Below are 13,733 nucleotides of genomic sequence, written 5' to 3'. Positions count from 1 at the left end.
AATTGAAAAAGTTGTAGAAAATGAAGATGTAAAAATATTATGGGACTTCCTGCTAAAAACAGACAAACATCTGCCACACAATACACCAGATATAACTGTAGTCGAGAAGAAAGAAAAAAAAGTTAAAATAATAAAATAATAGCAATACCAGGGGACAGTAGAATAGAAGAAAAAGAAATAGAAAAAAAAAATCACCAAATACAAAGATCTACAAATTGAAATTGAAAGTTGTGGCAGAAGAAGACCAAAATAATCCCAGTGGTAATTGGTGCCCTAGGTGCAATTCCAAAACAACGTGAAGAGCACCTCAGCACCATAGGGGCCACAGAAATCACCATCAGCCAGTTACAAAAAGCAACTTTAATGGGAACAGCCTATATTCTGCAACGATATCTATAATAACAGCAACAACATTGATAATAAAATTCAGCCATCCCAAGTCCTTGGAAAGGACTTAATATCTGGATAAAACAAACCAGTCAATAACACCTGTCTGACTGTGTAAATAAATAAATAAAAATAATAATAACAATTCATTAGAAGCTAAGTCAGGATTTTCAGAAAATCAAAGCCTTTTGGATGTTAATACACGAGCCCTTGACATGTCGTTCAAAACATATCATGAGCACTGATGCATGCATAAAAGACCATTATGCACATTTTATACATTGGGGAAAATTGGGTTATTTAGAAGTACAGAAAGCAGTAGTATGGTATGGGAATAACATAAAAATATGTGACATGTTGAAAATGCAGTTTGTGCAGAGGCTATGCCTAAATCCCATGTGCATATAGTCCCAGTTTAATCACTGCTCCTTCACATATAATGCCCAGCTGCAAAGCACTATGGGTCATTATGGTTTGGTGTTGAAGCAAGCAATTGTTCAATAGAGGACATCAATTTGATTGAGGAAGCCTGAGGAGCAACATATCCCTCCCCTAGTTCCTTCACCAGAAAAAAAATTGCCATAGACTTCTGAAGAATGTAATGATGAAATACCATGGAAGTAAAGAAAATGCTGCCACCACCTCCATTTAATGTCATTGATGTGGCATTGCAAACCATGTACATGGCAATGGCTGTCTAAAAGCTTCAAAATGTCAAAAGGAAACTAACACACATTACAGCATACAACACAGATGAACATTTCATCATGTTAACATGGTTGTTTATTTGCTTCCTTTCTTGTATATATTGAGCAGATTAATACATACGCCAATGTTGAGAAAGATTGGAATGCAAAGCTTGATCTGCAGGGAAATCCTATCAGGTGATACCATGAGCATAAGGGAAGTTTATATACTCAGCCAATGTTCTTCACTCACAGCCTGGGACTCATACACATTTCCCCCTTCATATGTTTGACTGCTACAAAGAATATTTGTTCAAGATGTTTACTTTTCTGCTCTTATGACGTTACAGCAGAAAGACACATAATATTGTTATAATTTCCCCTATATTACTTCATTTCACCATGTTCCATAACATGTTATGGTGTTATCAGATCCGCTGTGACTCCATTGTTTTATGATCACCATTGTTTTTATGATCTTAATAAACCATAACTGGTTTTAGTGACCTTGTTGAACCTAATACTATTTCCTAATACTATGTTGCCTGGGGTAAAATGATTGCTCCCATGCCATTCCAGCAACATTCCCATATTCTGACCACATAGTTAGAATGGATTGCATGTTTACAAGCCATACTGTGTCGATGTTACCAGGAATATAATGGGATCGTCTGTTGGGTGGTGGCAACCATGATGTTGCAGATAACATTTTATGAACAAGGCCCATGAGTATAATTCAGAGTGGTCAGTTTGAAACTGCACAAGATGAAGTTCAGTTTCAGTATTCTGGTCCTTAATTGTGAAGGCCCCAGAAGTAGGGGTGTGCACAGACTGAGGTTCGTGGTCTGGTTCAGATTAGGACTGAACCTTGGTTCCGCAAACCAGTTCGGCCCAAACATGATCTGGTCTGGTCATTTGAGGGCTGGTGAGGATGGCACTGGGGGGGGGTCGGGTGGCTAGTGGCACTTTAAAAAGTAAATAAGCAGGTCCTTACTGGCTTTACCGCCACTCCAGGCAGCTTCCTGCCCAATGGCACTCCCCCCAGCATGGGCTGCTGGTGCGAGTGCTGCCACAGTGGTGGAGCTGGAGTGGTGGTAAAGCTGGTAAGGGCCTGCTTATTTACTTTTAAAGGTGCCACTCACCGCCCCCCTGGTGCTGCCCTCACCAGCCCTCAAACTGCCAGATTGGTTCACGGTTGGGCCAAACCAGTTCGTAGAACTGAGGTTTGGTCTGAATTCACACACACCCCGGTCCAGAAGCCCCCATAATACTTACCACTCAAGATATACAATCAAGATAACACCTGCATCACCAGTGGAGAAACCAGTTCCCAGTTTCTCAAAAAATGCTGCAAGGAAACTAGAGATTGTAGCCCAGGTGCTTTAAGTGCAATGCCTTCTTCACTTAATTGGCCATATGCATATACAAACTCTGAAAAACTGGTTGAGTGAAAACCCAGAAATCTCTACAATGAACTCTTTTCTTTCTTTTCTTCTGCCCTCTTGTACTTTGATCTACTGAATGAAAGTTTTAATCTGAGAAATGTGCATCAATTACCTGCAGATCTTGCATATAGCATTTAAACACAGTCTGATGAAAATAATAAGGTATGCAGTGATCTGATCTTCTGCATTACAGAACATTGGGAAAAAGATGTCCTGCCATCAATTTACAGCAAATCTGGATGGACTGAATGATGGGCAGGATTTTGCAAAAGATCTCTTAAAGGTAATCCACAGAGTTGTTGGGTGGAAGAGATCACCTTGTTGCTGGAAAAGCAAGTGTCCAAAAGCATTATGCTTAGGCATTGAACATGCATGTATTACCAGTGAGTTATGGATGCCATCCTACCCTCTGAACAGAAACCTACAGATGAAACTCGGAAAATTAGAATATTGTGCAAAAGTCCATTAATTTCAGTAATGCAAATTAAAAGATGAAACTGATATATGAGACAGACGCATTACATGCAAAGCGAGATAAGTCAAGTCTTAATTTGTTATAATTGTGATGATCATGGCGTACAGCTCATGAAAACCCCAAATCCACAATCTCAGAAAATTAGAATATTACATGGAACCATTAAGACAAGGATTGAAGAATAGAACAATATCGGACCTCTGAAAAGTATACATTGTACTGTGCTTGATTGGCCAGCAAACTCGCCTGACCTGACCCCATAGAGAATCTATGGGGCATTGCCAAGAGAAGGATGAGAGACATGAGACCAAACAATGCAGAATTGCTGAAGGCTGCTAATGAAGCATCCTGGTCTTCCATAATACCTCATCAGTGCCACAGGCTGATAGCATCCATGCCACGCCGCATTGAGGCAGTAATTGCTGCAAAAGGGGCCCAAACCAAGTACTGAATACATATGCATGCTTATACTTTTCAGAGGTCCGATATTGTTCTATTCTTCAATCCTTGTCTTCTTGGTTCCATGTAATATTCTAATTTTCTGAGATTGTGGATTTGGGGTTTTCATGAGCTGTACGCCATGATCATCACAATTATAACAAATTAAGGCTTGACTTATCTCGCTTTGCATGTAATGCGTCTGTCTCATATATCAGTTTCACCTTTTAATTTGCATTACTGAAATTAATGGACTTTTGCACGATATTCTAATTTTCCGAGTTTCACTTGTACCTTTGTTATTATAAGGTACATTGGTTCCAGTCTTGGAGTTGATATACATATTCAGAAAAAGCAGCCCCTTGGGGCTGCATCACTTCAGATTGCAAATATGGGAATACTTCCCATATCTTCCATTGTTAATTTTGGATTTCCTAAAACCAGCAATGAGAAAACAAGACATTGTGATAGGATTCCATTTTCCTTATAAGTACTGAAAATACTGGCAAACCCCACAAAGCTCTATAGGGATAGGCAAGGCCCCTCCCCAATTGAACAACAATTTGAACAATAATATTGATTTGAATAATTGAATTGAACAATTATATTGTTCAAATAATTTTATTTAATATACATAAGCTTTTAAAAATGACTTCCAAGGATAAACTAGTGAATGAGGGTTGTTTTGTCAAATCTCTTTACCTTATTATTGTTATAGCATATAGGCAACTTAATACTAATTGATATGGATGTCATCCACAAATGAAAATGCTTATTTGAAGAATCTGCTTAGAGGTGAAACTGTTTTTTTGTTTTTGTTTCAGACCCTGTATAACTCAATAAAAAATGAAAAGCTAGAATGGGCTATGTAAGTATTATTTTATTTTATTGTATAATATAAGCATAATATCTTTAGAAACTGAATATATCTTGAATTGTGTTCCAGATAGAAACAGTATCAGAGAATGATGTCATCATTCAATGAATGAATGAATCAGTTTAAGGGGCTGTTACAATCACTGGCTGATATCCAGAGCAGCCATCTTGGAATGCAGCTGAGCGGTGTCCTAGCACAGAGGCTGCTCTGAGCTTACTCAGAGTGTTGCCAAGCAGCAAAGCGCGCATGCAAGGGAGAAGAAGCAATTTTCATTGCTTTCCTCTCCTCCAGTAAGTGTACTGTGTCTCCAAAAATACGTCCCTGGGGGTCATTCAGCCCTCAGGGACATTTTTTTTGAAAGGCAAAGAGCACATGATGGGGCACAGGAGAGCAATAAAAAATTGCTCCTCCCACATGCACATGCAGTGAATATATACTGCTTTTAATATATCGCCTTCAGAACAGCTTCCTTTTTTCCTAGCTAGAAGATACACACAGGTGGTGCCTTCAAATACAGAAGTTTCCAGGTTCAAAAGGTTCCTGTACAAAACTGTGGCAAGCTCCTGCCAGTCATTGCAGACAATACTGAGCATGATTGGCCAATGGTCTGACTCATTATAAGGCAGATTCATATTAGGGCTCTGTGATGCATGGGTGCAATCATCAGATTTGATTCAATGCAGGTTAAGTTAGAAAAAAATTGCATGGGCTCACATCTGATGTGGCAGCCAAGCAGATCCAATACAAAATTGTCTGATATACTTTTTGTCGAATCAAATTGGTGCATCAGAGGACATCATATTTTTTCTTTGTGTTTGTTTTGTTTTGTTCTTGTTGCAGATTGCCCCTGATTAGATGACTTTTCACATCCCAGTGTTTAAATTAGCCTTAAGCTATCTCCAGAAACTGTAGTGTGCAAGGTCCCAAACACGGCCATTCATGTTCACAAGGATATTGAATTAACAATTATGAAATATGAAAATAACTTGAGAGAAAATGCTTCTACAAAAATACTCGTTTACCTATATAGCTTCCAGTACACCTAATGGCGCAGTGGGGAAATGACTTGAATAGCAAGTCAGAGGTTGCCAGTTCGAATCCCTGCTGGTATATTTTCCAGACTATGGGAAATATACATATATCGGGCAGCAGCAATATAGGAAGATGCTGATAGGCATCATCTCATACTGTGCAGAAGATGGCAATGGTAAACCCTCCTGTATTCTACTAAATACAACCACAGGGCTCTGTGGTTGCCAGGAGTCAACACCGACTCGACGGCCCACTTTACCTTTACAGCATATAGATCACAAAACACAGGCATCCTCTATAATAAGATGGTTAGGTGTGCGTCCGTGCCTTAGAAGGCTGGTGTCTGCGTCCGTGTCTCCCTTGGCTGTTCTGGGCATGCACGGAGCACATGCCCAGAACACGCCAAGGGAGACACGACCACCAGCACCAGGCAGCCATGTTGGGCGGTTGTTTGCCTGGCCATGGAAAGGCCAGAAGCGGCCACTGCAAAGCCGGGGAAGAGGCAAAGCCGGGGAAGCCCCGCGAAGCCGGGGAAGCCAGGGAAGAGGCGGCGGGGGAAGCTGGCCGAGGCGGCGGCGGAGCCATGGCTGAGGCCTGGACATGCCACTGAAGACGGGCGGGGGGAAGAGGTGGCGGGGGAAGCCGGCCGAGGTGGCGGCGAAGCCACCGCCGAGGCCTTGCAGCACCGCCGAAACCGGGCAGGGGGGAGACTTTGGGGCCCTTGCCCAGCCGGGGAGACTGGCCGCGGCATGGAGGCTGGCGGCAGCGGAAGGGGGAATGGCGGCGGGGGGCCCGGAGTGCACAACTCTACTAGCGCCCATTATTTAATAGGCCTCAAATCACTAGTGAGATATATAATGCATTACAAAAGGCTTTACATGAAAGTTAATTTCAAGGAGAGCTAGTTCAAGGAGCACAGTACTTACAAACTGCAGTGAAAGAGTCGGTGAGGTGACACTTATGATGAGGTAGTTATGATCTACCTCTTTTTATATCTAAAATTCTCATGACTATGCAAAAATCATAACTAAGAGAAATATGACAGCATTTGAATCCTCGCTTAGTAGAAAACTCACTATGTATAACTTGTTTGCTGCTTCTTCCTTGATCTGCTGTTCCTTTAATTCAGATATATAATTAACACCTTTAAGATTTAAATTCCTTCACTAATCTTTATGCTTGAGGAGCAGTGATCACAAACTTAGATTATTTTTATTCCAATATCCTTGACATTGGGATGCTGGATATTTGCTGAGGTCATCCTCAGCATTTTTCATGTATACAAAGGGGAGAGGATTGACTTCTCTAGCTGGCCAAAGAGGGAGTTACTTCTGAGGCATGCACCTGCTAAAAGCATGTTGCATTTGGTTGACCTTTGTCTCTATTCTCTTCCAATGACAGTGTTCTGGAGGAGGGATATATATCGTTGTAGGGTTTATGTCCTTCTAAAAAATCCTGCCATCTGCCTGCAGCTTTTTGGGCAAAGTCTTCCCATAAGGGGCTACCTGTTCTATGCCTTGAAGCATCCAAGTAAAGCAGGGGGGGGTCACCTCTTCCTCAGAAACCTGGCCTCCAGGGGGCAAAGTCCTCTCAGAAGGGGGCAACATGCCTCCAAGGAAAGCAAAAAAAAAGAGTGATAGGGAGGCTGCACTTCAATTTTCTTAAATTACTTTCTCAGAAACCCCAGGACCTCTCAGTCTGAAACTGGGGTGTCATCAAGCCCAAGGGTGTGCCACCTCTGGAAGTTTCATCCTATTATAACTTAAAACAAAAAATTGACAGGCTATTCCATGATTTTTCTTTATTTTCTGTGGGCAGTGCATCAGAAGTGATCTAATGAAGCTCTCTGTGTCAGCTCAATTCTTTCTATTACGACTTAAAACAAAAAATGGCAGGCATTTCCATGACTTCTCTTTATTTCCTGTGACCATTGGATCAGATGTGACCTAATTCAGCCCTCTGTGTCAGCTTGATCTGATGCAGCGAGCCCATTTGTATTGGCAAATTGATACAATTGTATTTGGATCGGATTAGAATTGAAACAGTTCCAGTTCTCTGTTCTGCACACAATTCTACTTATATTCATTGTTCAAAAAGCAGACACCATTAGATAACACTCTGAATCCCTGAGCCCACCAGAATAAATCAGTAATTTACAGCTCAGTCCTCTATACATGCTACAAATACTACTCTAAAGTAGTAAAGTGGCATGGATGAATAGGGAAGGGCTCCCTGGCGCATGAGAAGTTGTTGATCACACACATCCTGATCACATGTGCTTGGGCTAGTTCAACAAGTATCATTTGAACCACTCAAAATATTTGAACAAAAGAAGTTTAATGTATTTCAGGGGTGTCAAACTCAATCGGGTGGTGGGCTGGATTTGATCCCAATGCACCTTGTATAGCCTTGTGCCGCCTTCTGTCACCTCGCGCCTGCCTCTTGCCACCTTCTGTCTTCTTTCCTTCTCCAACTCCTCCCTCATTATCTCCCCTCTTCAGAGCTTTGCTTGCTGAAAAGTCCACCAAGAGGGAGGAGGAGAGTGGTGGTGGATGAAGGAAGCAACTCACGCTTCCCCTCCGGCACACACTGGAGTGAGAGAAGGGCCGGCAGCAGTGATGGCAGCATGGGGTGGGGGAGAGAAGGCAGCTGCTGGCCAGCAAACAACAGACGTGCTGCCTCTTTGGCATGCCGCAGGGAGGGGGGCATAGAGCAGTGGCAGCTTTCCCCAGAACTTCTGCCTTAACGTGGGCTACTTGGGTAAGCTCAGCAGGTCTAATCCAGCCCATGGGCTGGCAGTTTGACAACTCGGATGCATATGTTTTTCATTTTCGTATAAGATGATTTACCAGTGATGAAATATGCATTACACTACTCCAGACACAAACTTCAAAATGACCTCTTTAATGCATAAAAAGATATGAGAATAATCGTACAGATCACATCAGCTAAAAACAAAACTGAGCAAACATTTCAGTGTGACACGCCATCTTCAGTGCTCCATTTAGCATGCCAGCTGAAGGGACTCTACAGAAACTGAGAACCCAAAGCAGCTAACAGATAACACATGAGGGAGGAGAGAACAGACCTTTTGCTGAGAATATATTAACTCTTTCAGTGACTGATGTATCTCGTGGCTTCTTTCATCTCATCCTTAGCATTAATTTAATATTAGGTTTCAGTTGTTCTATGAACATTGCTTCCTTGATCTTACATCTTATTAAATTCCCTTCAACAGCCAATATTGATGCTTTTGATCTGGATAGTGATCCGTTGCATTCATAACATTGGGTTCTGCGCCTGCGCAGTGACCTCACGGACCGATTAGCTAGCTCCTCGCTCCACCCCTAACTGCCATGCATGAGGCCGTGCCACTCTTATCAGTAGCAGTTGGGGCGTGTCTCTTTCAGTTTCTGTTTGACCGCCGTTGCGCGAGTACCTCAGACTGTTAGCTCCTCGGATAGTGAATTTGGAAAAAGACTAGGTTTGGAATTGGAACACGGAAAGGATTTTGATTATTGGACTGTTTATTGGACTGGATACGGATTAACCTAAGGAAAATAAGCATAAAAATGATCGTGTCCGAGCTTGTTATGGCTGAGGCCATGGCTTCCAGGGAGAGGCCCCAAACTACTTTTAAACGCTGCTCGGAATGTAAGGCAAAGTTGCCCTCTACGGACACGCATGATTCCTGCCTGCTGTGCCTGGGGGAGCAGCACAACCCAGCCACTTGTAAAATATGCTTGTCTTTCTCGAAGCAGACGTTAAAGAACAGGGCGTTGCGATTGCGGGGGGCGCTTTACGATGATGCCCTCCACCCGCTGACGCCGAGACCCTCGACATCGACATCGATGTCGGGAATTACTTCGGTACCGACAGTAAAGTCACCAGTGCGGTCGGTGTCGAGTGCTCCTACGGTGGACTCTGCCTCCGGGCAGTCGAAAGCCACTTCGTTGAAGGAGTTCAAGCAGCCTGAGGATGTGGCGAAGAAATGCCACCAGCATAAGCGACGTGCACATAAGTCGTCAATGGAAGAGGAACGGGATGCTTTGCCCCCCAGAAAGCGAAAAAAGAAGACTCGAGTGCATAGTCGTACACCGTCGCCGTTGCCGCTCCAGTCCGATTGCGAGGGCTGGGAGTCCACGGGATCGACGGCCTCGACATCGTGAGTGTCGACATCGAGGAAAAGCCCAGAGCCACCTAGATCGACGGAGCAGTCGGGCATTGCGACGCCACGGCAGAGTGAGGCGCCCTCCTTCTCGATGCCGGCACAAGACACCTTGAATCCAGCAGAGGAACTGCTGCGACCGATGTCGAGTGCGATGACGCCGTCAACCTCAGTATCGAGACCGCAGGTGTCGGTTGGACAGAATGTGCCGATGCTGCTGACATCCTCGGTACCGAGACTCGTGTTGACGTCGTGCTCGGTGTCGAGGGAGGCACCGATGGATCTTCAGGGTGCGAGACCCCTTTTACAGCATCGAGCAGCAATGGAACTTACTCCAGCTCGTACCCCTCTAGTCTCACCTGCTTTGACTCCGCGGCAGGAGTACAGACCGGAGGACTTCCTTGATTTTGGGGAGGATGCTGCGGAGAGATGTTTGACGGAGGGCACACAGGCACATACTGACTTACTTGCTCTCTTGGACTCCACTGATACTACTCCGACGGGAACAACATTTCATGGCTTCTCGGGTGTATCAACGGACCAAGGTGTCAGATTGCTGTCGATACCGAGCGCGTCGCCTGTCCTCCCGGTACCGAGAATGCCATCGATGTCACCGCAGCATGCACCCACACGTTTACCTGCTCTACTGGGACCACAGCAGCGCGTTTTGGCCTCGACGAGCCCGATGCAACCGCAGAGGCCGACAATGATGGATAGGGCAACCCTGACGGGACCATTCCCGTTGTTTGTGCGCCCTCCTGCGATGTTTTTCACCCACCCACAAACCTTACATTCTAATCATGGGTGTGGTTTTGCTCATACCCCTTCGGTGGTTTATCCGGCGGACTACGCCGAGTATAAGATTTGGAAAGCACAGTATCAATCTGGGACTCTGGCGACCCAGGCAGCGATGCCAACACCTGTACCTCCACCCAGGAGTACACCGGTGGCTGCGCCATCAGAAAGATGTCAGCCGGTGAGACAACAGCACCAAATGCCTGTCCAACCGCCTGAGGTGCCTGACTCTGGAGATGCAGATTCTTCGGATGAGGATGACCCTTCGAACCCAGAGGAACCAATAGAGCCAGATTTACCGTCAGATGTGCCCCCCCACACATCTACGTCGCCCACAGAGGAATTAAAGGCCTACCATGTTCAAATACATGAAATGGCAGAGGCTTTGGGACTTGAGTTAAAACAACCAGAAATGGATTTAAAAGACCCGGTCTACAATATGATGGCGTGTGCCAAGGTGACACACCCCGTGTCTTTACCCATGCTGCCAGCAATAACAAAGGCCGCAAAAACGGCTTGGGATGTATTACAGACATCGACAGCTACTTCCCGTAAACTAGAGGGGCTCTATCGAGTGCAGGATGAGGACAATGACTACCTCATGAAACACCCAGTTCCCAACTCACTAGTGGTAGAGAGTGCCTCTTCCAGAGGTGGACAGCATCATTCGACGCCCAGTGACAAGGAGGGCAGAAAGCTTGATGTACTGGGCCGCAAAGTTTATGCGACATCAAGTCTGGCGATAAAAATCGCAAATTACTCAGCGTGTCTAGCACGCTATGGACACCATATTTGGGATACATTATTCCAAGATTCTGCAACGATGACGCCGGAAGAGTTTCAGGACAATTTTAGAAAGACTTATGAAAAATCTACAGTAGTGACAAGACACCTACTGAGCACATTCAAGCATGCAGCAAAGACGGAGTCTCGGGCAATGACTACGGCCATAACATTACGGCGTCATGCATGGCTGCGTTCAACAACTCTACAAGACATGCGTGAAAAGGTGGAATATCTGCCATTCGACGGCAAGGGACTTTTTGCAGAGGTTACTGATTCAACGATGCAATCGTGGAAACAGTCAAAGTTTACTGCAAAGACATTCATGGTGGCCATGGGAGGCCAGGCGTCTAGGAACCGCATGTTCGGATGGCAGCAAGGCCGGATGGCCTATAGGCAAGATAAGAGAGAATACAAGAGACGCTATAAGCCTTACCAACGTAATAAGCCTTTTGCCCAACGCCAAAGAGGTCAAAAACAGGGCAAAGATCAACAAAAACAGTCTCTTTGATGGGACGGTCCATCCACCTCTGACTCCTCCATCACCTATGAGACCAACAACACCAGAGCAAATAGAGCCCAAGACCCGCAACATCGGTCTTGTGTGGATCAGCAACACCATCAAGCTGGCCAGCCACGCCCAAGCGTAGCACCATATAACATCAGATCAGTGGGTTTTGAAGATCGTAGAGTCTGGCTATGCAATAGAGTTCAAGACTTTGCCACCCTTTCAGGGGATAGTGTATACCAGACCTACCCAAGTGTTGTTGGAAGAGGTACAGGAGTTGATAAAAAAACAGGCAATTGTGCCAGTGAGGTGGGTGGACAGGATGCGGGGCTTCTACTCCCGCTATTTTCAAATCCCCAAGAAGGATGGGGGCATAAGGGCCATTATGGACTTGAGAGAACTGAATATGTATGTAGATAGAAGAAAATTCAGAATGATAACCTTACAGAGTATCTTACACCTTCTAGTACAGGAGGAATGGGCAGTCACTCTAGACCTGAAGGACGCCTACTTTCACATAGGCATTCGGGAAGACCATCGGAGATACCTGCGTTTCACCGTCGGAAGTACAGCATACCAATATGTGCCGTTCGGGTTATCCACGGTGCCACAGGTATTCACCAAAGTGATGGCGGCGGTGGTGGCGCATCTGAGAACTATGGGTATAGTAATATATCCGTATTTGGACGATTGGTTGATGGTCAGCGACGACAGAGAAGAGTTACTTTCGCAAGTCCAGTGTGTGTTAAATCTTCTAAGGGACCTGTGGAGAACGGTGAATCTGAAAAAATCCAGGTTGGAACCCAGACGGAGGGTCGATTACATAGGCGCAGTATTGGACATGCAGGAGAAGAAGGCGTACCTACCGGAATCCAGGTTCCTACAGATCAAGGAGCTTATTCACCTGTTTCAACAACACCCAGAACAAAGGGCGGTGTCAATACAGAGGCTCCTGGGACTGATGGCATCGTGCAATACGACGGTCTGAAACACTCGGCTACGTATGCGCACGCTGCAGAACTGGTATCTGAAGCATTTCCGACCAAACCACGACAGTCAGCACATGCGACTGACACTGCTGGGCGTGGTGTTGGATTCTCTGAGTTGGTGGACAATCCAGACCAACTTGCTGTCGGGGACACCTTATCAGCCGCTTACCCCGGCGTGCAGTATGACAACGGATGCCTCCCTACAGGGTTGGGGAGCGCATTGTCTGCAACATCAGATACAAGGACACTGGCCGAGTCAGCAAGCGAGCAGACATATAAACTACCTGGAACTCCTAGCGGTATTTTTGGCCCTAAAGGCATTTCAGCCCCTGTTGCAAGGAAAGGTTGTGCAGGTCCATCTGGACAACACCACAGTGATGGCGTACCTGAACAAACAAGGGGGTACGGTCTCACGGTTGCTTTGCGTGCTGAGTCAGGACATTTGGGACTGGTGCATAGCTCGAGACGTAGTGTTGATGGCAGTACACATCAAGGGAGTCGACAATGTACAGGCAGATGGTCTCAGCAGGTCACTGCTGTGCAGTCACAACCACGAGTGGGAGATAAGTATGGACTACCTAAGGCCCCTCTTCAACAAGTGGGGATGGCCAACTGTGGATCTGTTTGCAACAGCTCCAAACGCAAAGTGTCCGATGTATTGCTCACGTGTGGGTGTAGGCACGGGATCAAAAGGGGACGCTTTTCAATACAAGTGGACCAGGAGTCTATTCTACCTTTCTCCCCCGCAGCTGTTGATATCGAAGGCTGTTGTGCAGATGCTCAGGGACGCAACAAAGGGTATCTTGATAACGCCGTGGTGGCCAAAACAGTGGTTTTCAGCGGTACTACGTATGTCGAAAGGGGTCTGCCACAAGTTTCCCAACGTGCCGGACTTGTTGACTCAGAGCGAGGGAGCGTTGCGACATCCTCAGGTGGAAGTTCTAAGACTGACAGCGTGGCGTATAGGCTACTAAGTAGAATACTACTGAATAATAGGAAAAAGTCAATGCGCCAGATTTACGATAGTAAATGGAGGCGTTTTAAACAATATGCCAAGGAACAAGGTTTCTTCCCAAGGAGGGCAAGTGTGACTCAGGTGTTGTTGTACATGACAATGCTCAAGTTGACGGGCTTAGCGAACACGTCGCTG

General features: G+C 45.4%; 1 protein-coding gene across 7 annotated transcripts in view; it reads left to right on the top strand.

Moving 5' to 3' along the window:
- PSD2 (pleckstrin and Sec7 domain containing 2) overlaps positions 1–13,733 on the top strand; it is a 121,081-nt gene that overhangs the window by 79,841 nt on the left and 27,507 nt on the right. For 6 of the 7 annotated variants that reach the window (XM_053248332.1, XM_053248330.1, XM_053248336.1 and 3 more), the window contains exons 8-9: positions 2,711–2,801; positions 4,256–4,299. In XM_053248332.1, coding sequence (XP_053104307.1) covers positions 2,711–2,801; positions 4,256–4,299 — 135 coding nt within the window. The remainder of the gene's footprint in view (positions 1–2,710; positions 2,802–4,255; positions 4,300–13,733) is intronic. The other variant, XM_053248331.1, reaches the window with a different exon arrangement.

The sequence above is a fragment of the Hemicordylus capensis genome, chromosome 4 (genome assembly GCF_027244095.1).
Source record: "Hemicordylus capensis ecotype Gifberg chromosome 4, rHemCap1.1.pri, whole genome shotgun sequence".
NCBI lineage: Eukaryota > Metazoa > Chordata > Lepidosauria > Squamata > Cordylidae > Hemicordylus > Hemicordylus capensis.
The sequence above is the reverse complement of the archived record's forward strand: the minus strand, read 5'-3'. Positions and strand labels throughout refer to the sequence as shown.